Source organism: Neomonachus schauinslandi, chromosome 9 (genome assembly GCF_002201575.2).
Source record: "Neomonachus schauinslandi chromosome 9, ASM220157v2, whole genome shotgun sequence".
In the NCBI taxonomy this organism is placed as follows: domain Eukaryota; kingdom Metazoa; phylum Chordata; class Mammalia; order Carnivora; family Phocidae; genus Neomonachus; species Neomonachus schauinslandi.
The window spans coordinates 47,604,934-47,632,439 of NC_058411.1; the positions used below are offsets into that span (position 1 = coordinate 47,604,934).

Here is a 27,506-nt window from a genome sequence, read left to right on the forward strand (position 1 = left end):
GGAGCTTGGAGATGGATGATGAAAAAGGAGTTAATAATTTAGAGAAAATAAAATGTATACGTTTGCTTGAAAACAATCATGATGTTGAAAGAACATGAGGAGAATACATAAGTAATAAACGTTGGGGGGGGGGGGTTGGGGGGAGGGGGGAGGCCACCTGGCAGAACAGAAAGGGAAATTCCAGAGGCAGCCTTTCAGGCTTCACGATGGTGATCAGAACGGAAAGGAAACACTTGTTTGGATTTTCACTTGCATTTTTGTTGTATCTAAGTAGCTGAGCTAAAGGACAGAAATAAAAACTGTATTTACTACCCCTATCTCTGGCAAAATTAGAAATGTAAGAAGGATTTATGCTCCTATTGTACCATATGCAACAAGTGAAAAATGGATTACAAAATACCCATATGTATTTCTTGCAGAGCTTTTGCCTTGAATCCTATCCCCTGCCTTTTCAGACTGTCAACATCATATTTAAGAAGAGTTTTAGTTCCTGAAATCAAAATGCTTACAATTCTATTTCCTGCTTGCTCTATCTCTAGCTTTTCATATTTTAAAACATTTTTAGAATATTTAAGAGTTCAAAATACTTAAAATCATGGATTATCGTTAACAGCATGACTTGCTTGCATATTTAATTATGTTTATAGACATTTCTTACATATACTTTTGTCTTTACCTTTAGTAAAGGCTGCACCTTAGTCATTTTTGCAGGCAAGATGGGTTTACATAACCCCTCTCCAGGTGACCCAGTTCCCCTTGCAAACCATGGTGTGAAGCCTGGCAGCTGACCAAGGCTTGAATCAAGGAGTAGAACAAGACCTACAGGCTTCACGGGAACCGAGCCTATCAGCCTGAAAGTAATTAGTTCTTCATTCTCTCCAGCTCCGCCTCAGACTTGGAGACAGATCTACAGGCAGGACTATCTATAATGATCTGGCTTTTGGAAGAAATTGCTTGTGGGTTTTTACTCGGACCATAAAAGATATTAGGTTGTAAACTGAGATTGTCCCTGAAATGCCTTTTAATACTGTATGTATGTATGTGTGTATATATACACACATACGTATAAATACCTACACGTGTGTGTGTGTATACATATACTATGCTAAGAACTGGTAACAACTAATAAGAAAGGAGTCCAAAATGATACTGAGGATTCCTAGCTTTGTCTCGTGATACTTCAAAGGATGACATATAATTAGCTTTGACTTGGCCTGCCGCTCCTGTTCCAAATGCTTTCTCATCCTCGTCCCTGAACACAAGGGCAAGATGAAGCTCATGTCCACTGCCAGTTTCGGTTGATGTGCTGCTGCTTCTTCCTCAGTGGTTCCCAGCCATACTCTTTGAAATTGTATTTTACTGTCTCTTCAAAACCTTCCTTCTGTGCTCTGGTAACTTCCTTCATGACAGCATTTGACTTTATTCACTTACTCCTAAGTAACTCACCAAATTCGGGAGTCTGTTCAATAATTTTCGCTACTCCAGCCAGTTGAATGATACCCTGAGGCTCCCGGATGTATGTAGCTTCTGGCGAAGAGCTGACGGGTTAAATACTAGTCCCAGCAGTATCTAATTCTTCTCACGTGGCTTTGATTCAAATGACAAGGAAGGACATCCCACTTCTGTTGACATTTTCTGTTTTCCTTTTTAACCCAATACAATGCACTTGACAGGCAGATGACTGTAACTGCCTAATTCATTCAGTAGTTTTATAGAAAACCATTCAGAATACAAAAGTAGTTCTAAATTGTGGTAAATCCATTGCCTCACCACACAATAATCAAACAAATCTGAGATGGAAGCGTTCATTTTTTCTAATGAGTTCTATTAAATGTGTACCAATGCTTAATTTAACCATATCTGTAATCCTTCATTCAGCATGGATTCACCACTGTTTCACATGAGACTGTTCTACATCCTAGTCTTGTTATTTTTTTTTAATTTACTGTGTTCTGATTTTATAATTGACAATGGTGGGCGCCTGGGTGGCTCAGTCGTTAAGCGTCTGCCTTCGGCTCAGGTCATGATCCCAGGGTTCTGGGATCGAGTCCCACATCGAGCTCCCTGCTCGGCGGGAAGCCTGCTTCTCCCTCTCCCACTCCCCCTGCTTGTGTTCCTGCTCTCGCTGTCTCTCTCTGTGTCAAATAAATAAATAAAATCTTTTAAAAAAAAATAAATAATTGACAGTGGCAATTTTGTTTGTAAATAGTATATCAATTATGGCATATGCTATTTACATAAGCTGGCTTCTAAACACAACCAAAATTCATTTTTCTACCCAAATGCTGCATCATACAGTGTTTATTTTAAAATTATTTCTAGTCAAGGTTATAGTTAAGAGCATAATGTTCAAACCAAACATACAGAAATCTACAAACAAGTTGGCATATAATTAACAGTAATAGAACCAGGGGCATTTCAAGGTAAAAATAAAGATCTATTTTTATCCATATATGATATTCTTTGTCACTGCTCTCTAGACATAAACTGAATTTTGCGCTTATACCTTTTTTTTTTGCACTTCTTTTTGATGTCCCCTGAGCCCATAGGAAGCAGTATCCAAGATGTGTGGGGGAATAAAAATTAGTTTCTAATTGACATGTTAAAATTTTCTATTTAAAGCAATAATTTAAGCAAAAAATAAGTATAATTGTGCCGGTCTTCGTGATCATTTCCTCTGTTTTATTGCAGTCAGCAAAACTATTTGAATTCAGCCAAATATTTATGTCTAGTTTTAATAAAACCCTCGACTAAGCTTACAAAATAGACAAATTAGCCAGAGAAAGGTGTATGTTATAAAGAACACAGGAATGTAGGATCATGAGAAATGCATGCAAATCCTGGGAAGCAATATGAATGCCTCAACAACCACTGACCACCTTTTATGATTGGCTCCACCAATAAATCTGAAATTTAGCTTTCAGTTTCTCATAATTGTACATTTATAGTAGCATGCTTCAGTAACTTTAAAAGGTAACAGTCCTATAAATTACTGATAAAGTACAATAAAGAATATCTGTTGCACATTTAAATAACTTAGTTTTTTAAAATATATTTTTTTAAAGATTTTATTTATTTATTTGACAGAGAGAGAGCACAAGCATGAGGAGAGGCAGAGAGAGAGCACAAGCATGGGGAGAGGCAGAGAGAGAAGCAGGCTCCCAGCTGAGCAGGGAGCCTAATGACGGGCTCAATCCCAGGACCCTGGGATCATGACCCGAGCCGAAGGCAGATGCTTAACCAACTAAGCCACCCAGGGGCCCTAAATCACTTTAAAGAACTCTGTCTTTATCTACATAAGAGTTATCTACATAGCTATATAAAATGAGGAATACATTAGAATTAAACTGCTACCTGGTTTCCATTTTTCTTAAAATGATTTAATGTGCATAGACTGAGTCAAGTCTGAATATTTATTCTCTACATGATGGACTCTCTGCTTCTGAAATGTCATGATATAACATCCTTAAGGTCTGTTGATGATTATATAATATTTATTGCTGTTTAGGGTCAACAATTTCAAATGATACTTTATATTGAAATAAGACACCTATTGAATATTATTATTTTACTTCAAGTCTAACTTTAGTTCCAGAGAAGGCAGTGCTGTCTTAAAGGTTCGGATAAGGTTTTCTTTTTCTCTTACTCCAGGAAGATCACTTAACAACAAGTACTTGAGGTTTCTGCAAAAAAAGAAGGAAAAAAAAATGTACTACAGTTGGCCTTCACTCTTACAGCATTAAAATTAAACTCCATTAAAGGCTTTTAGAAAAAATGACACACAGAATGTACTTATATCACACTATACTATACTTTCAAAATGACTTAGAACAGCAATTTTAAGAATGCGACTTTAAATGAAATTCATGCTAGGAACTAAGCCAAACCTTGGGAAGTTTAGTTGTTCTGAATTACATCAATAATTCTAGCTGAATCTTTCCAAATACTATACATGTATTATAGCATAGAAGTCCTTTGCATGTGAAATACGAAATATGAGTCTTAATCTAGAAAGGGAAAAAAATTGGGGAAGTTCTTAAAGGAACTTCATTAAAAGATGAAGCCTCAAAGCCTCAACTAATGTAAGAAACAATCTACTACTTTTGGTTCCAATGTTTAAAATTTCTCTAAAAAGAAAGAAACTTAAAAAAAGCAGGGGGAGAATGCCTGGCTGGCTTAGTCAGAAGAGCATGCAACTCTTGATCTTGAGGTCATGGGTTCGAACCCCACATTGGGTATAGAAATTACTAAAAAAAATAAAATTTCTTAAACTTCCTGTGATACTTTTTTTTTTTTAGATTTTTTTTTTTTAAGATTTATTTATTCATTTGAGAGAGCGAGAATGAGAGAGAGTACATGAGAGGGGGGAGGGTCAGAGGGAGAAGCAGACTCCCGGCCGAGCAGGGAGCCTGATGCAGGACTCGACCCCGGGACTCCAGGATCATGACCTGAGCCGAAGGCAGTTGCTTAACCAACTGAGCCACCCAGGCACCCAAACTTCCTGTGATACTGAGGTTACTGTCAGAACATGGGGAAAAAATGCTTTAAAAGATGGAGAGGAAGCATAATAGCAAATGCCCACTGGCCGCTTACTGGAGCAGGCACCATGCTAGGTGCCTTAATTATTAATAAATAATTATTATTATAATTAATAATAAGGTGGTTGTAGTCCTTCTGCCACCTCTCCTGGCCATGGTAGCGCACCATGGCCCCACAGCGCAGCAGCCAAATATATTTACTAAGTAAATACTTTTTAAAAGAGATGTCCCCTAAGAAATGCAATATAACAATAACAATGTATTAAGGTTGATAATTTTAACTGTTTGAAAGTATTACAGATGAAAGTTAAGTCATTTTATGTATTTTTTCCAAATTAAAAAAAGGCACCACCTCTCAACTGTTTTATTTATTTAGTTTTTGAAAGATTTTATTTATTTATTTGACAGAGAGAGACAGCAAGAGAGGGAACACAAGCTGGGGGAGTGGGAGAGGGAGAAGCAAGCTTCCCGCTGAGCAGGGAGCCCAATGCGGGGCTCGATGCGGGGCTTGATCCCAGGACCCTGGGACTACGACCGGAGCCGAAGGCAGACGCTTAACGACTGAGCCACCCAGGCGCCCCTCAACTGTTTTAAATTCTAATTATTCAGGGCACTGGGCTGGCGCAGTTGATAGAGCATGCACCTCTTCATCTCAGGGTTGAGAGTTCGAGCCCCACACTATGGATAGAGTTTACTTAAAAAAAATTCTTTTTAATTTAAATTCTAATTATTCATTTTAACCTCATTATCAAGTTTCCATTTTGGCGCTGACCACCTACCTTAAGTGATATAAAGCAATGATGCCTCTGTCTGTGATATTCCCACATGAAATTATCTCCATTTCCAATATGCTTTTTTGTAAATTTTCAAGTTTACCAAGTCTCTCCAAACAGTCATCCTCAATATAATGACACTTGCATAGTCTTATTTTTTCAACATGCTGTAGGCCCTCTGGGAGATAAAAGATACATTTTAAGAACCTGCTTTACCATTAAGATAACCAACTGTCCTAGTTTGGCCAGGACTATTCTGGTTTTAGGATTGAAAATCCTATGTCCTGGGAAACCTCTTAGTCCCTGGAAGACTTGGACGATGAGTTACCCTAATAACCATACAAGGTATTCACTATACAGGTTGTGCTGATGGACAGGACCATTCTGTAATCAAATGCCCAAGTACTGGAGGAAAGAAATGCCCACGCAAGCAGAAAATGTATGGGTATGATCATTCTTACATTACTGAGAGTTTCTCAAATGATGGAAATTTGACAAAAATAGTTTGATAAACAAGGCCTTGAATTTTAAACCAATAAGCACAAAATAAAGGCATGTAGAGACAAGCTTAGTGAAGGGAGAAAGGAGAAGAAGGCATTTGTAACCTCTATTTAATTTTAAAGAATCACACACAGAAATAAAGACTGGATGGTACTGGAAAGGCAAAAAGGAACACACCTATGACTATAATAGTGAGTCACCTGCAACAAAATGTCATTGCAAACCACCTACATTTCCCATAAGCAAATGACAGGGTAGTTACCCAGGTGATCAAATCCAATTCTCATGATACAAGAGTCAGTGGCATCAATCGCCTGAATCTTGTATTTGTCCAGAGGTCCGGTTGGGAGGTGGTTGTAGTCCTTCTGCCACCTCTCCTGGCCATGGTAGCGCACCGTGGCCCCACAGCGCAGCAGCCACTCAGATGCTGCCCTATCGGGTCCCACATCCTTGATGCGTTCATAATCCACTCTGTTGGCAAGAGAACAAAAGCGGTTCGTTTTTAGTATAATCACTAGCTGCTTAACTTTAGTCATCAGCATAAATACACTACTTCAACAACTTTTCCTTTCAAACGACTGAGGAGGGAGAGAAGTATATTAGGAAGAGCCAGTAAAAAAAACATACGATGGCTCCTCCTGCTCCCTTGTTTTTGTTTCCAAGTGAACTCAGTCAAGGCCTATTATTTTTATATGAGTTTATCAGGCAGGCATGAGTCTTCATTGATTCATATGTAGCACTGTGCTTGACACCAGGAGGTACTCAGTAACCATGTATTGAGTGAATGACTATACTTGGTTGTTTTTATTAATGATAAAATATAAAAGGGAATAATTTTGAATCTATGTTCAAATTAATCTCATTAAGTGATACTTATTAATTTCTACATATACTCTTCTAATTAGTCATGTTAATGCTGTATTAAGCAACGAGATTAGTTTCATTAGTTTCAAAATGGTATTTCTAAGTATGCCACCCACTTTTTGAAAAACTTGAGTCCCCCTGGTAGTATTCAAAAGGCTAACTATATCTCTTAAGCCATAGTATATTCTAAAATTACATCTGCTGAGCTTTTCTGGTTACAAAAATAATATATTTTCATTTTAGAAAACTTGAAAAGCATCAAAAGGACAAATAAGAAAAATCATTGAAATCCTACAACGTAGTCAGTTAATATTTTGTAATCTATTTTTCTGGTCTTTATTCAATGTCTGTGTGTATGTTTTATTTGTTTTTATATAAAATTAGGATCCTATTGCACACATTGTACAAAAAGGCATTTGAAATACAAGAAATAACCAAATTAGCTACTGGGAACTCATGTAGCTGTAATAATACCCACGTTTCTTCACTTCAGTTAGAGTAACTTACTTATTAAACACTGCATTCAACCAGCCCCAGAAGTTCCTGCAGTCACATGACCATGGGAGTTTCTTTAAGCCACATAACTGCTGGGAAATTTTTCCAAACAGCATCATTTGATCTAGACACACAAAACAGTATCCATATTAGATCATTAGCTGGCAATCTGAGTCCCATACATCCAGTAACTTACTTTACAATTTCAAAGTCAATGGTCTTGTGCCAATAAAGCTGATGAGTCATTTGCCACTCAAAGTTTTTGAGCAAGTCACTCCTGTCTCTGTTTCTTGGTTTCTTTGCTGCAGAAAAGAGGGGCTGGACTGGATGGTCTTCTAAGGTTCCTTCCAGCCTTGATGTTAAGTTTCACTCTTCACCCCTCAATTGGAGTCTGCCCACAGTGTTGCCAGCAGATGTCCATCCAGGCAGTGCACCCACATATTTGCTGAAACCAGCTCTGCTCCCAGTCTACATTTCCAGTAGCAAAAGGACAAACTGAAATCACCTAGGAGCAGTGTGTCAAAGTTAAGATGCTTATAGCCAGGGAGGGAGAGGAGACATGAAAACAGACCTTTCTATGCCAAGGCTGCAAGTACTATCACCAGAACAGTGCGAAGAATGCAAGGGCAGCTAGGAAAGACTGGGCAAGTAACTTCACCTCGCTGACCCTGGGTTTTCTCACTTGTAAAATAAGGTGATTTGCTCAGATGATTTCCAGCTGTAAAAATTTATAACCATGAGTTGAGAAAGTGATTTCTGAACTGAGTCTCAATCTGATTTATTTCAGTTCAAGTTTCTCTAGTAGTGTGCTACGTTGGGGGAAAACAAAGATAAATGAAATGTGGTTTCTGCCTTTGAGCTGCTGAAAACTGAATGCAGGGTGAGTGAGCTAAAACAAGTTACCAGGTAGTTAAAATAAATGATAGAACCTGAAAGATTCCTCAAAGAGTTAAAATAAGAACGGACCAGGATTTCAACGGGAGAAGGTATGTCAAGTGATTAGCTGAGGCAGAAACGTTTAAGGCATGTTGTAGTTCAGTTTGGTGAGTACATGGGGATCCTTAGAAGAGGAGGCAGACAATTTGCACAGTCACATCAGGAAGGGTCTCACATGATCAGCAAGGGAATTTGGACTATCTGCTGCAGGCAGTTGGGTCACTGAAGTTTAAGCAAAGAGCACTGGCATTGTTAGAGCTATGCTTCAGAATATTACTTGGACAACAGCATCAAGATTGAGGGTCAATAAAACAGAACAGAGAGACAGCTAACAAGGGCTTCAACTACATGTGGCCATGGGAAAGGACCAAGTGGGGGAAGAATGGGAATGACATTACAGGGTGGTTTCCACATGGCTCAGTGAGATGCTGAGACAAGGACCAGAATAGTTGAAGAGGACACTAAGTTTTGGTCCCAGGTCACTGGTTGATGCCACATGTCAATGTCAGGAGGACAGGTTGTAGGTTTCCCTCACCTCCATCCCCAGTTTTTCATATTCTAAATATGAAGTGTTAGCAGAACTTCTAAGTGGAGATAACCAACAAATCATTAGAATCAGAGTCACAAAATGGGAGAATTGGAATGAATTTAGACTACCTAGACCATCTACAGATGAGGAAACTGAAGCCCTGATATTAAGAAAATTACTGACACCCTAAATCCCTTCTGGAACAAGGTGGGGTATTAATAAATGCATACATTTAAAAGGACTTGCTCAATGTTTCATGGCTAATTGGTGGCAGCACTGAAACTTGAACCTAGTTCTCCCTCCTTCCAGTCCAGGGCTTTTTCCTCAGTCCTGGATGGTACTAGAACTGGGGAAAAAGAAGACTAGAAAGAGGCCTTAGAGCCAAGAAGTGACTGAAGATGTTGAGGTTCTAGAACAGTGAGAGATGAGGTCTGAGGACAGACCCTGGGATCATCTCCCCTCTTCATCTCTTTTAAGATTTTATTTATTTGACAGAGAGAGAGAGCGCACAAACAGGCAGAGGGGCAGGCAGAGGGAAAAGCAGGCTCCCCGCTGAGCAGGGAGCCTGATGTGGGACTTGATCATAACCTGAGCGGGAGGTAGACGCTTAACCAACTGAGCCACCCAGGCACTCCTCTTCATCTATTTTCTACCATCATCTGCCTTCATTCCTGCAACCTACCCCCTGCTATCACTCTCTTGTTTTCAGCCCTTCCTGGCTTTTTGTTAAAGCTCTCTCCACCAGTGCCCACCTTTGGTAACTTGACTGGCTGCCAATCTCATTTATCTGGGCTTTCCAGCTTCAACTCAGGCTGTCCTATTTACTGTCCCTCTCTGCCCCACATCCCCATCCTGTCTGTGGAAATCTTACCCAACCTCGAGACTTCATTCAAATGCCATCTCCATCCATCCATTCATTCACTCAATAAGTATTAATTGAATGTCTGCTATACCTAGTGCCAGAGATATAATGGTAAGATTACAAAAACAACAAAGGGAGACAAAGACAAGGTTCCTTATCCTCACAGAATGTATAGTCTAATGAAGACAGACAACATAAGAACAAATAAATAATATGCAATATATCTTAATAGAGGTATGAACAAGTTCTGTGAGAGCCGAGAGAAGGGAGTGAAGAGAAGGCTTCACGCTAGAGGTCTTTTGAGATGGGTCTTAAAGGATAATTAAGGGTTTTGAGTTAGGCCGAAAAAAAGGAAAGTATGCAGAGCAAAAAGGACAGCAAGGATCACATCTTATTCATTGCTATTTTTCTTAGCACCTAGCACATTCCCATCCCCCTAATGCAAGAGTTTAATAAATATTTGCTAATTAGTAATCTTCAATGGTTAGTATATTTCCATAGAGAAAGGTAAAACCAGAGAGACTGTTATTAAGCAGGTAAATTAGAGTGGTCTGTGAAAATTGAGTACTTTCACTTGATTCATTTTGGTTCACTTCATAATTCAGCTTAAAGGAAAGGCTAAATTTACACCCACTATGACCTCTAAAAATATTAGATGTTATATTTAAAATAATTTAAACATGACTATAAAAATTTTACTTGGCAATAAAGATAAAAAAATTGGTAGGTTTTTACATTTTCAACTGTGCCCGTGTAACTGATTTTAGAAATTGCAGATGAATTCAAGCAGCTACCTCGGGAGTTTTCTATAAGGAAAGAGGAGACCTCTAGTGGTGAGTTGGTGAATTTAGCTCTAATGATTAAAAAAAAGTTAACAGCAAGTTAAAAAAAACAGCCACTACTAAATTATTGCTGCAATAAATAATTCAGAAACTAAAACCACTTTAAAAAGCTCCTTCTTACTATCAGAATCTGGCTTAGAGCACATGTTTCTAAAAATTGCAATTGTGCTTGTAACTTCGAGAAGGCCAGATCTCTAATGTTTTAATTCAAGATAAGATATACACAAAATGTTTGGTTTGGTTGAGAGTTTCCGTTTGCATAAAAACAGTAAGTTTTTTTTTTTTAAGTGGAAGTTCTGTTTTTACTTAGCTGGGCTATTCAAACTAAGTGGTTCAAAAGACTGAACTAAGGAACTAGTTCTTGAGGGTAAATAAAATTTGTAGGGATGGGGTGGTATTGGAATTGGGGAGCTCTTCCCCCAAATTACAGCCCCACCTCACTGCAAATCAGTGACGCCAATTCTTATTCCTGAGGTGTATAAAGTCTAACGAAATGGAACTGAAGAATTCATTAGGAATTGGAAGCGAAGTTCCCCAAAGCCATTCTTAGGCCAACATCACATGGGGCTCATTGAAGTAATACCTTATGGGTTCTGACAGATGGAAGATTAACATGAATTCTCAACTGAGAGTGGTGTCATGAATATAGATGTCAGACCAAAGACATTATGGGGTGTATGAATCAATGTAAGGTGGGCTCTTGATTTGAAATTACTTAATTGAAACAAATTAATGTACAAACCTAGGGGAGAGGATAAGAAGAAAAAAATTTTATGCAAAGAGCAGGTGTACTGTGAGTTCTTTCACCTTGCTAAACTAAGGAGCATGTACTCAAAATCACATGGTAAATAAGTCACTACTTTGGGTTCAAGTGGCCCATAAAAGTCTGACCACAGACCATAGAAATGTATAATTCTCTATTTAACCTAGTAACAAATCGACTACATCCTGTGCAAACTAAAAAACAACCATCCCCACTACATACTTATCAGCATGGCTAAAATAAAAAATAGTGACAACACCAATTGCTGGTGATGAGGAGACACCAGATCTCTCAAACATTGCTGGTGGGAATGTATAAAGGTACAGCCACTTTGGAAAACAGTTTGGCAATTTTTTACAAAACTAAACATGTGCTTATCATATGTATGACCCAGCAACTGGACTTAGGCATTTATCCCACAGAAACAAAAACAGGTTCACTGCAGTATGCTGATGTTCATAGCAGCTTTATTCCAAATAGCTAAAAACTAGAATAGAGATGTCCTTCAATGGGTGAATGGTTAAACCTATTGTGGTACATCCATACCATGAAATACTACTCAGCCATAAGGAATAAATCTTTGATACATACAACCATTTGGATGTATTTCAAGGGATTATGTATTTCAAGCCGAGTGAAAAAAAGCTAATTCCAAAAAGTTACATACTTTATAATTCTGTTTATAGAACATTCTTGAAATGACAAAATTTTAGAACAGATTGGGGAGGAGGTGCCCTGCAGGAGTGAAGTATAGTTAAAAGGGCACCGGGAGGAATCCCTTGTGGTGATATAGGGTGTTGTAGCTTGACTGTGGTGGCAACACAACAATGTACACATGTGATAAAAATTACATAGAACTGGGGTGCCTCGGTGGCTCAGTCAGTTAAGGTCTGCCTTCGGCTCAGGTCATGATCCCGGGGTCCTGGGATCGAGCCCCCCCTGGGGCTTCCTGCTCAGTGGGGAGCCTGCTTCTCCCTCTCCCTCTGCCATTCCCCCTGCTTGTGCTGTCAAAAAAATAAAATCTAAAAAAAAAACCTACATAGAACCAAATACACACACAAATATAAAAATGAGGAAATCTGAATAAGATCAATGGAATGTATCGATGTCAATTTCCTGGTTATGATACTGTACTATATTTTTGCAAGATGTTAGCATTGGGGAAGAATGGGTAAAGGGTACACAGGATCTCTATTGTTCCTTAAAGTTGTATGAGACTCTACAATTATCTCAAAACAAAAAGTTGAATTTAACAAATAACCATCTTATTTTTTTTATTTGTGAAGGAAAAAGTAACATTCTACATTGTTTTCACAAATAGTCAACTGTCCAAGAAGTATAATCATGTAAACATAATAAAAGCAGTAATTTATCCAGTCAGTTGATTCTTGAGCAACCATTCCCCCAGATGTGGAAATCTGCGTAAGTTTTGACCCCTCAAATTTAATTGCCTGTTTGATTAGATAACAGTTAACACATATTTTGCATGTTATATGTATTATATACTGAATTCTTTTTTTTTTTTTTTTAAGATTTTATTTATTTGAGAGAGAGAACGTTAGCAGGAGCCAGAGGAAGAGGCAGAGGGAGAGAGAAAGGGAGAAGCACTCTTCCCTGAGCAAGGAGCCGGATGTGGGTCTCATCCCAGGCCCCTGGGATCATGACCTGAGCTGAAGGCAGATGCTTAACCAACTAAGTCACTCAGGCACCCCATATACCGTATTCTTGTAACAAAGTAAACTAGAGAAAAGAAAATTTTAAGAAAATCCTAAGAAAATACACTTACAGTACTGTACTGTATTTATTGAAAAATATCTGCCTCTAAGTGGACCAGAGTAGTTCAAACCCTTGCTCTTCAAGGGTCAACTGTACTTCACTGTACCAAACACCCACGAGCCTTATCTCATGTACTCCACGCAACAGCCCTATGCGAGGGACACGACTCTCACTCCTAGTTCACAGAGGAGCATCTGAGGCGAAGAGGCGAAATGACTTCCCCAAGCCACCAGACTAGTGGCTGGAACCAAATTCAAACAAAGTCCTCCCAGCAATAAAGTTTTTAACATTCTACTTTTGTTCTGTTCAGCTGTTCTGACCCTAAAAATTAAGAGTTGCCATCAGGCACAGAGTACAGGTGTTGAACTGCCGCGGTAACAGTGAATCACGGAACGTTTTAGGGATTACACAGCCCACCTCCCTCACCTTACAGATAAGGAAACGGGGTGAAGACACCTATACAGGTGAGTCGCTGAACCCAGCCCCGCACAGCATATTGAAAACCGTATCTCGACCCAGTATTTACGGTAAGGTAGCAGACTGCTAAATGATGGCAGAGACCGAGCCGTCCGGTTCTTCCCGGCGCTCCGTAACTACAGCACCGAGAAAGGACACGGCCAGGAGCCCCACAAAAACAAGTCCAGAAGACTGCAGGCTGCCAGGCGTTGCCGTGACAAAGAGCCTCCGTCTGGAGCCAGGGCTAGGGCTGGACAGGCAGCGCCCCTCAGTGGGCACTCGGCCTGGGGGGGGGGCGGGGGGAAGGGGCCCGCCCGTGGCCAGCAACGGGCCTCCAACTGGCCGGGGCCGGGCCGAGCGGGAGGCAGGCGGGCCGCTGGGCCCGCCCAAAGGAGAGTTTTCACCCCCCGTCACGCCCCGACCTTCTCCCAAAGCCCCGACGACGCTGGGCGGTGAAGACTGAGGATGCACAACTCGACAGGCCCGCTTTTCAGCCAGCCCAGCAGTGGGAGAAGGAAAAGGGCAGAGCGTAACTACCACCCTAATCCCGCCTCGCTCAGGGCCTAGCTCCTCTACTCACAGCACTGGAGGGAGAGAGGGAGGGAGCGAGCATGCCCCCGCGTCTACTGCGCCGCCGGCCTGCCCTTCGCCCTCCGCCGCGCGCGTCCATTGGCCACTGGCGCCACTCCCACGTGGGGCGTCGGCACGCGCTGCATTGGCCCCTGAGTGGGAGGCGGGGCTAGACGGAGCCGGGAGCCGCGCAGCGTCCGGCTTGAGGGGCGAGTTCTGGGGGCTGAGGGAGGGCGGGGGAGGGTGCAGGCGATGGTGCTGGCGCTGCGTTACCTGAGCGGTGCCTGCGGGCGGGCCCGCGTGGGTTTCCCCGGGGGCTTCTCTGCGGCGTGCGGGCCGGCGCGGGGGAGGCCCTGGCCGCTGTGCCAGGGTGGCCGTAGAGCCAGCACCCGGTGAGTAGCCGCTGGCCCGCTCTTGTCGCCTGTGCTACTACTGCTTCTCTCCAAGGTGCCTGTTGCTGGACCTCTGCCCCTGCTCTACTTCCCTGTCCCGGGCGTGAGAGAAGGTCAGAATCCTGTGGAGCCTGGGCTCCAACCTCGGATCCCAGGAGTTACCTTGTAGGATTCATTCGTTGTGTTTGTGTGCGGGATGAAGAGAGTAAGGCAGTGTTGAGTAGAGAGGTCTAGAGCAGTTCTGGTTTTGAATACCACCCCTCCACTTCCTATTCAGTTCTTAGGTGGGTTACTTAAGCTCCTTAAAGGCTCAACTGTGAGTAGGATCCTAGTCTCTCCCGTACGTGGTCGTTTTAAGGCTTAAAAGGACCTACCACACTAAGCAATCAAATGTACTGTTTATTTGCGGACATCCCTGGTGTTGCTTGGAAGACCTGAAACCGTTCTTAAATCAGTCGGTTCCTGGCAAGCATTGCATAGAGTTGCCCCTGTGAGAAGCAGCTCAGTTGCTAATCAAAGCCTGCACAAGTAAGTGTCCTGTGATTTGAAGTTCGGAGGTCACATTTGAAACCACCGTCTTTCTCTGCTCTGTGTGGAGGGAGTGGCTTATGCTAAAGCTTGAAAGCTGGAAAGCTCTTGGCTATTTCGAGAACTAGAAGGGGGACAAGATGAGTGTGACTGTTCTTAGTGGAACAGAGATGGTGTGGAATGACACTGGAGAGGCTACATCACAGCAGGGATTTTATTTTCTTTTAACCACATTGAATTTTATTCTAAGAGCATTGGGAGGCTTTTTAAGAAGAGGGAGTGATTAAGGGTTGAGGTTTTTAAGAAGAGGGAGTGATTGATTAAGTGTTGAGGTTTCAAAAGTTGAATGGCTGCTGTGTGTTAGTGGTTTGGAGGGGCTTAGAGTGTGATAGGATTTGTGAGTCATAGTGGGGGTATATAGACAATTATTTGGGGATTGCTTTTCTTAAGGGAAGAAAAGTAGGACTAGTGAAGGTTTTGTTTATACTTTTTATTTTGAAATAATTATAGGTCCACAGGAAGTTGGGGGGGAAAAAAAAAAACCAAACCAGATTTTATGTATCCTTCAGCCAATTTACCCCAGTGATAGCATCTTACCTAACTATAGTACAATATCAAAACTAGGAAATTGACATTATCACAATCCACAGACCTTGTTTAGATTTCATTAGTTTTTACATGCACTCATTTGTGTGTGTTTCTATGCAATTTAATCGTGTTAATTTGTGTAACTGCCACCACAAAATATAGAAATGTTTCATTACCACAAAGACATCTCTTGTGTTACAATCCCTTTATATTCACATCCCATCCTTCCACCCTTCCTAACCCTTGGCAACCACTAATGTATTCTCTAGCTCTAAAATTTTGTCATTTTGAGAATGTTCTATAAGTGGAGTCACACAGTATATAACCTTTTAGATTGGCTTTTTTTACACAGCATGATGTCTTTTTTTTTTTTTTTTAAAGATTTTATTTATTTGACAGAGAGAGACACAGTGAGAGAGGGAACACAAGCAGGGGGAGTGGGAGAGGGAGAAGCAGGCTTTCCTCCGAGCAGGGAGCCCGATGCGGGGCTCCATCCCAGGACCCTGGGATCATGACCTGAGCCGAAGGCAGACACTTAACAGCTGAGCCACCCAGGTGCCCCAGCATGATGTCTTTGAGCTTCATCCACGGTGTTGCCGATAATGAGAGTGGGTTCCTTTTAATTGTTGAGTAGCATTTCATGGTATGGATGTAATACAGTTTGACCATTCACCAGTTGAAGGATATCTGGACTATTTATAATTTTGGGTTATTATGAACAAAGCTGCTGTGAACATTTATGTACAGGTTTTTGTATGAACATAGGTTTTTATTTTTCTGAGATAAATGCCCAAGAGTGTAGTTGCTAAGACATATTTAGTTAGTACATGCTTAATTTTTTTTCATTGTAAGCATGGTTTATATTTATTTTATTTATTTTTAAAGATTTTATTTATTTGAGAGAGAGAGAGTGCATGCACAAGCGGGGGAAGGGACAAAGGGAGAAGCAGACTCTCTGCTGAGCAGGGAGCCCGATCTGGGGCTCGATCCCAGGACCCCAGGATCATGACCTGAGCTGAAGGCAGGTGCCTAACCAACTGAGCCACCATGTGCCCCTGTAGGCGTGTTTTTTAATGTAGGGCCATACAAGGAATATCCATTGAGAAATATTCGTATTGATTTATAAAACTACACCAGAGCTTCCCAAGAGAGTATAAAACATGAAGTCATGCACCTGGGATCCAGGTTCTGAATATTAGAATTTCCCTTACAGAAAGACTTGAGATGAGTGGAGTCCATACTTGGGACTCAAAAAGAGACCATTATATCCTTTAACATCTTCAACAATCCAAAGAATGGCCTGAGGAAGAGTGGGAGACCAATGATGTGACCCAAATTGGGTAAGATATAAGCCCAAAGATCTGTTTTTCCTATGTACGAGTGAGACTAGAACAAAGGAATTTGTGCCACCATCAAGGCCTATAGCAATTATCTGACTGGAGTGGAGCGTGTTATACGGTGGCAAAGATTTATGTTTAGTTTTTTTTTTTTTTTTTTTACAGGATGCCTTTTATTTTTATTTTGTTTATTTATTTATTTGACAGAGAGAGAGCACAAGTAGGCAGAGTGGTAGACAGAGGGAGAAGGAGAAGCAGGCTCCCCGCCGAGCAGGGAGCCTGACGTGGGGCTCGATCCCAGCACCCTGGGATCACGACCTGAGCTGAAGGCAGACGCTTAACGACTGAGCCACCCAGGCGCCCCGATTTATGTTTAGTTTTTTAAGAAACTGTTATACTCTTTCTCCAGGGTGGCTGTACTGTTTTACATTCCTACCAGGAGAGTGTGAGTGACCCAGTTCCCCCTCATTCTCACCAGCATTTGGTGTTATCATTTTTTTAAAATGTTAGCCATTCTAATAGGGGTGTAGAGATATCTCCTTGTAGTTTTAATCTGCATTTCCCTAATGACTAATGGTAGTGAACATCTTTTGATGTGCTTATTTGCCATCTATATATCTTTCCTCTTTGATGAAATGTTTTGTTCGTAGCTTTTGCCCATTTTCTAAATGGTTTATATGAGAGTTCTTTATTCTAGATAGGAGTCCTTTGTCAGATATGTGGTTTGCAAGTATTTTCTCCCAGTCTGTTAGTTGTCTTCTTATCCTCTTAACAAGGTCTTTTGTAGAACAAAATTTTTAATTTTGATGAAGTCCAATTTATCAAATTTTTTTTATATGGATCGTGCTTTTGGTGTCTTCTACTTCACTTAGCTCTAGATCCCAAAGGTTTTCTCCTTTGTTTTCTTCTAAAAGTTTTATGGTGAATATTTGATGATATAAAATGTTTATTGCAGATTTTTTAAAAATTAGAATACTGGGGGTGCTTGGCTCGCTCAGTTGGTAGAGCATGTGACTCTTAATCTCAGGGTCGTGAGTTCAAGATCCACTTTGAGCATGGAGCCAGTTAAAATTAAAAAACAAGAACAACAAAAAACTAAAAAAATAATTTCAAAAATTAAAATACTGGTATTGTGGGGATGTTTTAAAGAGGCCTTTTAGAAATAACTTATTAAAGTATTTACAGGTAATGTTTAGGATTTGCATGAAAATAATTTAATTCAGGAAGAGATGAAATAGGTGGGGTGTAGAAAAAGCAAGATTGGCCATGTTCCTATAAGACTAGATTTTTTCGCCATGAGGTAGGTGCTAAAGGTAGACTTTTCTTCTTCTCATTGCTGAATTAGATAGACTATACATGGCCTTCCTAATTTATTCTTTTAAAGATTTTATTAGAGAGACAGCCTGCGCGCGCAAGCAGGGGGAGTAACAGAGGGGAAAGGAGAAAGAATGCTCAAGCAGGCTACCTACTGAGCTCGGGGCTCAATCCCAGGACCCTGAGATCACGACCTGAGCCGAAACCAAAAGTCTGAGCCACCCAGGTGCCCCTGCCCTTGAATTTCAAACGAATAGATGGTAGAGAAGAGTGTGATGGCTAACAGAGTAATCACAGATGCAGCCAGCCCCAACAGAGGGCTGTGGAGATTTAGAGATGGAGAGTAGTTTAGGCAACTAGTTACCCTGCCTGCAGGGTGTAGCTGTTTATACTACTGACCCGGCAGTGCCTCTAATTCTTAAAGGCTTTTTCTGTTAAGAAGCCAATAACATAAAGCCCAATAAATATTTGGTTTTCATGATTACAGATTAATAGTTTAACTGTTCATCGATGATGAAAATTATGCACACGGAGTTTTATGAGACCTACTGTAAACATGCATTACTTTAAAGGTGACTTTCTCTTAAAGTTCATTTGATGTAGTCATTATTGGTGGCGGAATTGTGGGCCTCGCCTCTGCCAGAGCACTCATCCTGCGACATCCAGCACTTTCCATTGGTGTTCTGGAAAAGGAGAAAGATTTAGGTATGTATAATATCAATGTTGCTCTTTGGGCTTAACCTGAATACCTGCTCATTTCTTCAATCCTGCATCTTTCATGTTGAATGTTGATGTTGGTACCCTGGTTAGGTTTCTCCATAAAGTAGAGCCTAGGACTAGAACTTGAGCAGAGGTGATTTATTTGAAAGGTTGTTTAGGAGGCAGGAGCGAGGGGCTGTGGAGAATAAACCAGGAAGGAGGAAAAGCCACAGGAGGGTACTTTATCATGGTTGCTGTTGTGAGCTTGATTCCTCTGGGACCTCTGAGGAGCTACATCAACATTTCTAAGTATTGTGCTCATTTATTCATCAGCTAGTGTTTCTACTGGCTGATGATTACCCCTGGGATATTGAGGCATAGTCTTCTCTCCCCTCACTCCTCCACTTGTTAGGAATGGGCATGCAGCATGCCCAGAGCTATAGTGGGCCCTTGAAGCGGTTTGCTGGTGGTGAGAGGTGGGTTTGTGCACTAGAGTTGTAACTGAAATCAAAGATGGGCTGGGGGGATGTGGCATGGACACCAGGGATGGCTAGTAGAGGAAGTTACCGGTGCCCTGCCTGTAAGAACGAACTCAGACAGAATGTTCAATAATGTGGTCTCTAATGGCTTCAACTGTGTCTGTTCCTCCACTTTTGTGGAGGTTTTGTATGCATTGTGTATTTTTTCTTACCCTCTTTCTCTTGTCCGGTAGCTGTTCACCAGACTGGACATAACAGTGGTGTCATACATAGTGGAATTTATTATAAACCTGAATCTCTGAAAGCTAAATTGTGTGTACAAGGTGCAGCCCTCATCTATGAGTATTGTAACCAAAAGGGAATTTCCTACAAACAATGTGGCAAGGTAAGGCATTTTGCTAGGGCCTTGACTTACTTGTAACTAGCATTTTCTTAGTGATGTTTGATGTTGAGTTAAAAAAAAAAACTGCTTTTCTTTCTTTATGTAATTTTCAAAATCTAATATTAGGAAATAACTAGAAAAGGTGGTACGACTCACTCCTTGTAATTTAAAAAACAACAGATTTATTGACATATAATTTATATACCATATAATTCATCCTTTTATTAAAGTGTTCAGTTCGATTTTTAGGGTATTCATAAAATTGTGCAACTGTCACCACTGTCTAATTTTAGAACATATTCATCACCTAATAAAGAAACCCTCTGCCTATTAACAGTTATTCCCAATACCTCTCACTTCCTATTTCTACCTCTCCCCAGCTCTGACAACTCCTAATATACTTTCTCTCTCTCTGTGGATTTGCCTATTCCGGGCATTTCCTGTAAATAGAATCCTATAATATGTTGTCTTTTGTGACTGGCTTCTTAGCATAATGTTCTCAAGGTTCATTCATCTTGTGGCATGAATCAGTACTTTATTCCTTTTTATAGTCCATTGTGTAGGAATACCACATTTTGTTTACCTCTTTATCAGTTGACAGACATCTGGGTTGTTTCCACATTTGACTATTATGCATCATGCAGCTATGGATGTTTATGTGCAAGTTTTTGTGTAGGCTTATGTTTTCATTTCTCTCAGATAGATACCTAGGAGTGAAATTCCTGGGTCATTTGTTAACTCCAGTTTTAACATTTTGAGGAACTGCCAAACTGTTTTTCAAAGTTCTGCACTATTTTAAATTGATATCAGCAACTAATGAGGATTCCAGTATCTCTACATCCTTGTCAACACTGTTATTGTCTGTCTCTTATTTTAGCCATCCTAGTGGATGTGAAGTGGTAGGTCAATGTGGTTTTGATTTGCATTTCCCTAGTAATTAATGGTGTTGAGCATCTTTTCATAGCTTATTGACTACTCATTTGTCTTTGGAAAAATGTCTATTCAATTCTTTTGCCCATTTAAAAATTGGATTACTTGTCGGGCGCCTGGGTGGCTCAGTTGGTTAAGCGACTGCCTTCGGCTCAGGTCATGATCCTGGAGTCCCTGGATCGAGTCCCACATCGGGCTCCCTGCTCAGCAGGGAGTCTGCTTCTCCCTCTGACCCTCCCCCCTCTCATGTGCTCTCTCTCTCATTCTCTCTCTCTCAAATAAATAAATAAAATCTTTAAAAAAAAAAATTGGATTACTTGTCTCTATTCTTGAGTTGTATGTGTTCTTTATATATTCTGGGTATAGCCCCTTATCAGCTATATGATATTTACTAAAACACTACTAAAATATTAAAATATTTTTATGTGTAAAATAAAATAGTAATAATAGTAATACTAATATTTAAATAATGCTAAATATTTTCTCCTATAAATTTTCTTTTTTACTTTCTTGGTGATATATTTTGAAGCACAGAAGCTTTTAATTTTGATGAAGTCCAGTTATCTTTTTTTCTTTTGTTGCTTATAGTTTTAGTGTCGTATCTCAGAAATCATTGCCTAACCTGAAAAATTACTCATACATTTTTTTCTTCTAAGAGTTTTATTATAACCTTAGCTCTGACATTTAGATCTATGATTACAGCCACCCCCCTCCCCCCAGTGAGTTGCTTTAATTCCAGGTGGTACAGAATTGGGGTAGATCAAAGATTGATTAGTAGACTTTGGCAGGATTCTAGGCTGGGTTTGCTCTGACTCAGAAGCTAAGGTAGAAATGGCTGAGTGAGAAGAACTAAGGAGAAGATGAGCCACTGTACAATACTTTTTTTTTTTTTTTTACATAAATGTATTCCTAAATGTACAACAGGGTCCAAGAGGACACTTTATTCTAGCTGTAGGTGGCAACAGATATGACAGGTAATCTAGATATGTAAACAGGAATTTCAGAATTAAGGATCACCATTGCCTCAGGCACAAGGAGCAGCTTATTTTTTGCCAGATTTCTTAATTCCAACCATGGCCAGAAGATCCTTTCCTATAGCTTTCACTTTTAGCCCCTTGAGTGTCTTCTCTATTTCTGCTTAAATGCCTTATCTTCCTAGTTCATTTCCTTGGCCTGCTTCTTTGGCTGTTTCAGGGGCTTTCTACCTTCACTAGTCTACTGGTCTACTGTTTTTTCCCTAGACCCTGCCACCGGAAGCAGAGCCCCCCAACCCCACCCCCTGCACCTATACTTCCAGTATATGATCAGTTTTAAATTGATTTTGGTATATAGTGTGAGGAAGGGGCTCAACTTCATTCTTTTGCATGTGGCTATGCAGTTGTCTCAACACCATTTATTGAAAAAACTGTTCTTTCTATATTGTTTTGGCACCTTTATCAAAAATTAGTTGAGGGTGTCTGGGTGGTGCAGTTGGTTAGGTGTCCGACTCTTGGTTTCAGTTCAGGAGGTGATCTCAGGTTGAGATCTCAGGCTCCATGCTCAGTGAGGAGTCTAGTTGAGTCTCCCTTTCCCTCTGCTCCTCCCTGCATGCTCTCTCTCTCTCAAATAAATAAATAAATCTTTTTAAAAAAGTTATTTGAGCATAAATGTAAGAGGGTATGTTTAGGATTCTTGATTCCATTCCATTGATGTATGTCTATCCTCATGCCAATACCATAGTATCTTGATTACTATGGCTGTTTATTGTATTTTGAAATCAGGAAGTGTGAGTCCTCCAACTTTGTCCTTTTTTCAGGATTATTTTGGCTCTTCTGAGTCCCTTGCATTTCCATATGAATTTTAGGATTGGTTAGTCAGTTTCTCAAAAAAAAAAAACAACAAAAAAACAGGTGGAAGTTTGATAGAGATTATGTTGAATCTATAGATCAATTTGGGGACTATTGCCATCTTAAAAATATTAAATCTTGCAAACCATGAACATGGGAATGTCTTCCCATTTTTTTAGATCTTCTTTCATTTCTTTCGACAGTGTTTTATATTTTTCAGTGTACAGGTCTTGCAATTTTTTGTTAAACTTATTCCTTGGTATTTTATTCTTTTTGATGCTTTTGTGAGGGGAATTTTTTCTTAATTTCATTTTGGATTATTCATTGCTAATATATAGAATATGATTGATTTTTTATATATTCTTTTCTCTTGCACCCTTGCTAAATTCATTATACTATTTTATGTGTGTGTGTGTGGATTCCTTAGGATTTTCTATATGCGGGATCATGTCATCTGCAAGTAAATAGTTGTACTTCTTTTTCAATTTGGATGTCTTTTAAAGATTTTATTTATTTATTTGACAGAGAGAGACACAGCGAGAGAGGGAACACAAGCTAGGGGAGTGGGAGAGGGAGAAGCAGGCTTCCTGTTGAGCAGGGAGCCCGATTTGGGGCTCAAACCCAGGATCCTGAGATCATGACCTGAGCCGAAGGCAGATGCTTAACGACTGAGCCACCCAGGCGCTCCTTGGATGCCTTTTATATATTTTTTTCTTGCGTAATTTCCCCAGGTAGAATCACAAATACAGTGTTTTTGTTTTTGTTTTTTTTAAAGATTTTATTTATTTATTTGACAGACAGTGAGAGAGGAAACACAAGCAGGGGGATTGGGAGAGGGAGAAGCAGGCTTCCTGCTGAGCAGGAGCCTGATGCAGGGCTCGACATGGGGCTCGATCCCAGGACCCTGGGATCATGACCTGAGCCAAAGGCAGACGCTTAACGACTGAGCCACCCAGGCGCCCCACAAATACAGTGTTGAATAGAAGTAGTGAAAATGGACATCCTTGTATTGTTGCTTATCTTAGGGAGAAAGCATTCAATTTTTCACTATTAAGTATGATGCTAGCTGTAGGTTTTTTATAGATGCCCTTTGTCAGATTGAGGAAGTTCCTTTCTATTGCTAGTTTGTTAAAGTTTTTTTTATTCCAAGATTTTTATTTTTTTGTTTTTTAAAATTAATTAATTTTTTGATGTAGTGTTCTGTGATTCATTGTTTACGTATAACACCCAGTGCTCCATGCAGTACGTGCCCTCTTTAATACCCATCACCAGGCTAACCCATCTCCCCACCCCCCTCCCCTCTAGAACCCTCAGTTTGTTTCTCAGAGTCCATAGTCTCACATGGTACGTCTCCCCCTCTGATTTCCCCCCCTTCGTTTCTCCCTTCCTACTATCTTCTTTTTTTTTTTAACATATAATGTATGATTTGTTTCAGAGGTACAGGTTTGTTATTCATCAGTCTTACACAATTCACAGTGCTCACCATAGCACATACCCTCCCCAGTGTCTATCACCCAGCCACCCCATCCAAGATTTTTATTTTTAAGTAATCCCTACACCCAGCATGGGGCTTGAACCCACAACCCCATGATCAAGAGTCACATGTTCTACCAACTGAGCCATCCAGGCGCTCCCAAGTTTGTTACATGTTTTTTTTATCACAAAAGGGTATTGGGTTTTCTCAAATGCCTTTTCTGCTTCTACTGAGGCAATCATGTTTTTATATTCTATTAATATGGTATATTATAATAATTGACCTTTGGATGTTAAATTGATCTTGAATTCCTACAGTAAATCCCACTTGGTCGCATCTTTTTTATATGTTCCTGTACTTAGTTTACTAGTATTGTGTTCAGGATTTTTGCATCAATATTCACATGGGATATTGGTCTGCAGTTTTCTTTTGTATCTGTGTTTGGTTTGGATATCATCAGGCTAATACTGGCCTTATAGATTTAGGTAAGAAGTATTCCCTCTTCTTCTGTTCTTTGAAAGAGTTTATGCAGAATTGTAGCTAATTTTTCTTTAAACATATGGCAGCATTCATGTGTAAAGAAAGCTCTTGAGCCTGAGCTTTTCTTTGTGGGAAGTTTTAAAGTTACTCATCCAATCTCTTTACTTGTTATAGGCCTATTCAGATTTTCTTTTTCTTCTTGAGTCAGTTTCAGAAGTTTGTGTTTTTCTCTGAGCTTTTCCATTTCATATAGATTATCTAATTTGTTACTATACAGTTATTCATAATATTTCCTTGTAAGTCTTCTCCATGTAGTTTTTAAGAATAAAAGTTTCTTGTTGCCATTAAAGATGCTATGAAGACTTTTTAAAATAATGTGGAATAACGGTCCCAACATAGTGTTAAGTGAAAAAAGCAGGATATAAAATTGTATTTACACTTTTTATATTGAATTATAAGGGTTCTTTTATATATTCTGGATATTAGATATTATCAGCTATATGATTTGTGAATATTTTCACCCATTCCTTGGGTTGTCTTTTCACTTTCTAGATAGTGTTCCTTGATTCCACTTCTATTTTTAAGGTTAATTATTTGCAGATTTAAATAACCTTTACACCTTGATTAAAAGTATTATCTCATGAAATTCTGGTGACTTCTTGCTATGAAATAGCAATTTGTGAATTCTAATGTGCCTGTGAATATGCATCTGTGCTTTTCTTTGTCAGTAGCTGTTAAGAAACTACCTCAGACAGATAGTTTGCCCAGAAATAAATAGAAAAAGAATACTGAGTAAAGTTGATTAATTTACTGTTTTTTCCCCCTGTGCAATAAAATGCATTAGTAGATAGTTTATAATATACTTTATTCCAGGAAATAAAATGGATAGTTTTCTGTTAGTGATATCCCATTGTACTGAATACCACTGTCTTTTTGATATATTGTTTTTTTATATACTCTTATAGAAATAAAAAGGCTGTTCTGTTTTTTTGTTTGTTTTTTGTTTTTTATTCTTTTAATTGTAAAGACTGTGCCACCTGTGCTACTCTCCCCTTTGGAATTGAGGGAGTAATGATAACAGTTGCTGTGGCCAAGATTCATGGAGCAACTATGATGGCAGAAGTGGAAATTGAGGCTACATCTTACTTTGGGGGAAAATTTGTTTTAATGCAGTTTTCTTAAGACAACTTTTTTCTTTTTCTTTTTTTTTTTTTTAATTTATTTATTTGAGAGAGAGAGAAACAGCATGAGAGGGGATAGGGTCAGAGGGAGAAGCAGGCTCCCCGCTGAGCCGGGAGCCCGATGTGGGACTCGATCCCAGGACCCTGGGATAATGACCCGAGCCGAAGGCAGTCGCTTAACCAACTGAGCCACCCAGGCGCCCAAGACAACTTTTTTCAATGGAGGAGGAAATTGAGGTCATGAAGAAAGGGAGAAGTAGACAAAAATCAAACAAATTTGAATCATGTGATAATTTGTTATTTTTTATTGACTTTATCTTTTATAGCTGATCATATGTTTAACTCTCCATATTCTTTATCTTGTTTTTGTTTTTGTTTTAAGCTTATAGTAGCTGTTGAACAAGAAGAAATTCCCAGACTTCAAGCCCTATATGAGAGAGGCCTGCAGAACGGTGTCCAGGGCCTGAGGCTAATCCAACAGGAGGATATAAAGAAGAAGGAGCCATATTGTAGGGTAAATGATTCACTAACCCCACATACATGCTCACAAGGACATTTTCATTTAGGGCTCAGCCCTGTGACATGGAGGGTGAGGGTGAACTTACAGAAAGCAAGAATCATTCTTCTGGGACAGTGAGGTGACAGCCACAAGAGGGCATTGCCACAAACTCTGAACACCTGATTTCTTCTTTCCCTGTGAGAAAATACCAAATCTGAAGAACATAAGCAAAGACAAGAGGAGGTCTGAGACCATATGGCACGTTGGGAAAACATTGAGTGGTGAGGTGTGGTTGATTCCCAGGGTGTGTAGGGAGAGATAACAGATGAGACTGGAAAGGCAGGATTAGGCTTGTGGAAAGGACTTAATATCCCTGCTAATAACTTTGAAGTTAGTAGGCATGAGGACCCACTGAAAATTTTTGAGGAGGGTGGCTATGTTATCCATGAGTGTAAAGGGTAGGTTGTAGAATATCTTGCTTAGAACATGCTATGGGGAGAACAGATCTTTTATTTATGAAAGAGACATGAATAATAATTTAATAGTTACTCTGCATATTGACTTTCTTTGATAGTCTTTCAGAGGCTATCAGTCCTACCCCCAGTTCCACTAACTAGTCCAATGAATGGCTATATCTCCTGTTCCTCACCACCATTATTTTTGGGGGGAAGAGGCAGAGGTATGTGCTAACATACCAGTTTCAGAAATTCAATATAAGCAAAATATCATGTAGAGTCACCACAATATAATGGCTTAATGACTGTCTAAACTTCTTTCTTTCTTTCTTTCTTTTTTTTTTAGAGAGGTAGGGGAGAAGGGGGAGGGAGAGAGAGAATCTTAAGCAGGTTCCACGCCCAGTGTGGAGCCCGATGTGGGGCTCATCTCACGACCCTGAGATCATGACCTGAGCTGAAACCAAGAGTTGGACACTTAACTGACTGAGCCACCCAGGTGCCCCCCCCCCCATTTTATTGACAATATGCAATAGCTGGACTCCAGGTACCTATCCTAGAGAATGTGACTTTGAACTCACTGCCAGGCAATGCTTATCAAAAGCTTGGTTTAATGGAAATAAAAATACTATTTATGAATGATATTCTGGAGGATATGTAGACCATTTATTCCTATACATCTATACCACCCAAGTGGCACACCTGCATTGCAGTGTTTTTCTCTCCCCATCCTACTTTTTGACCCCAAATTACTCCCTTTGAATTATTCTTTGGTTTTATGGCATCAGCCTATGGAGAAGGTCATTTTGACACTGGATGAGGATGAGGTTAGGATGAGGTTGAAAAGATAGGTTGTTCACTGTGCTACACAACATCTGTCTTTGAGAACCTTCAGGAGAAATTTTTCTCAGACCTCAGTTCTCAGAATAATTATGTTCTTTCTGAGCACAGTTGACTTGTTTTTATCTTATGAACACAGAATCATTTAATTGTTGTGTTGTTGTGTTTACCGTGGCTGCAAGGAAGCTCAGAGACACACT

General features: G+C 39.9%; 2 protein-coding genes across 2 annotated transcripts in view; one reads left to right on the plus strand and one right to left on the minus strand.

Moving 5' to 3' along the window:
* Positions 1 to 3,191: 3,191 nt before the first annotated feature.
* DMAC2L (distal membrane arm assembly component 2 like) lies at positions 3,192 to 13,979 on the minus strand. The gene is made up of 5 exons (XM_021701482.1): positions 13,916 to 13,979; positions 7,184 to 7,295; positions 6,075 to 6,283; positions 5,318 to 5,489; positions 3,192 to 3,683 (listed from the first exon to the last, which is right to left on the minus strand). Exons 2-5 carry the CDS (start codon positions 7,288 to 7,290, stop codon positions 3,569 to 3,571), a joined length of 603 nt encoding a protein of 200 aa, XP_021557157.1. The 5' UTR covers positions 7,291 to 7,295; positions 13,916 to 13,979; the 3' UTR covers positions 3,192 to 3,568.
* A 178-nt stretch (positions 13,980 to 14,157) lies between these two features.
* L2HGDH (L-2-hydroxyglutarate dehydrogenase) overlaps positions 14,158 to 27,506 on the plus strand; it is a 43,667-nt gene continuing 30,318 nt past the window's right edge. Inside the window, exons 1-4 of the mRNA XM_021701414.1 lie at positions 14,158 to 14,297; positions 18,654 to 18,769; positions 19,476 to 19,627; positions 25,898 to 26,029. Coding sequence (XP_021557089.1) covers positions 14,158 to 14,297; positions 18,654 to 18,769; positions 19,476 to 19,627; positions 25,898 to 26,029 — 540 coding nt within the window. The remainder of the gene's footprint in view (positions 14,298 to 18,653; positions 18,770 to 19,475; positions 19,628 to 25,897; positions 26,030 to 27,506) is intronic.

Excerpts from the sequence above, each read along its gene's own strand:
- DMAC2L (XM_021701482.1), bottom strand. The coding sequence starts at position 7,290 with ATGATGCTGTTTGGAAAAATTTCCCAGCAGTTATGTGGCTTAAAGAAA. Across the intron at positions 6,284-7,183 it reads TTGAATGCAGTGTTTAATAA|AGTGGATTATGAACGCATCA; the intron begins GTAAGTTACTCT and ends TCTTGCCAACAG. Across the intron at positions 5,490-6,074 it reads AATTGGATTTGATCACCTGG|AGGGCCTACAGCATGTTGAA; the intron begins GTAACTACCCTG and ends TTTATCTCCCAG.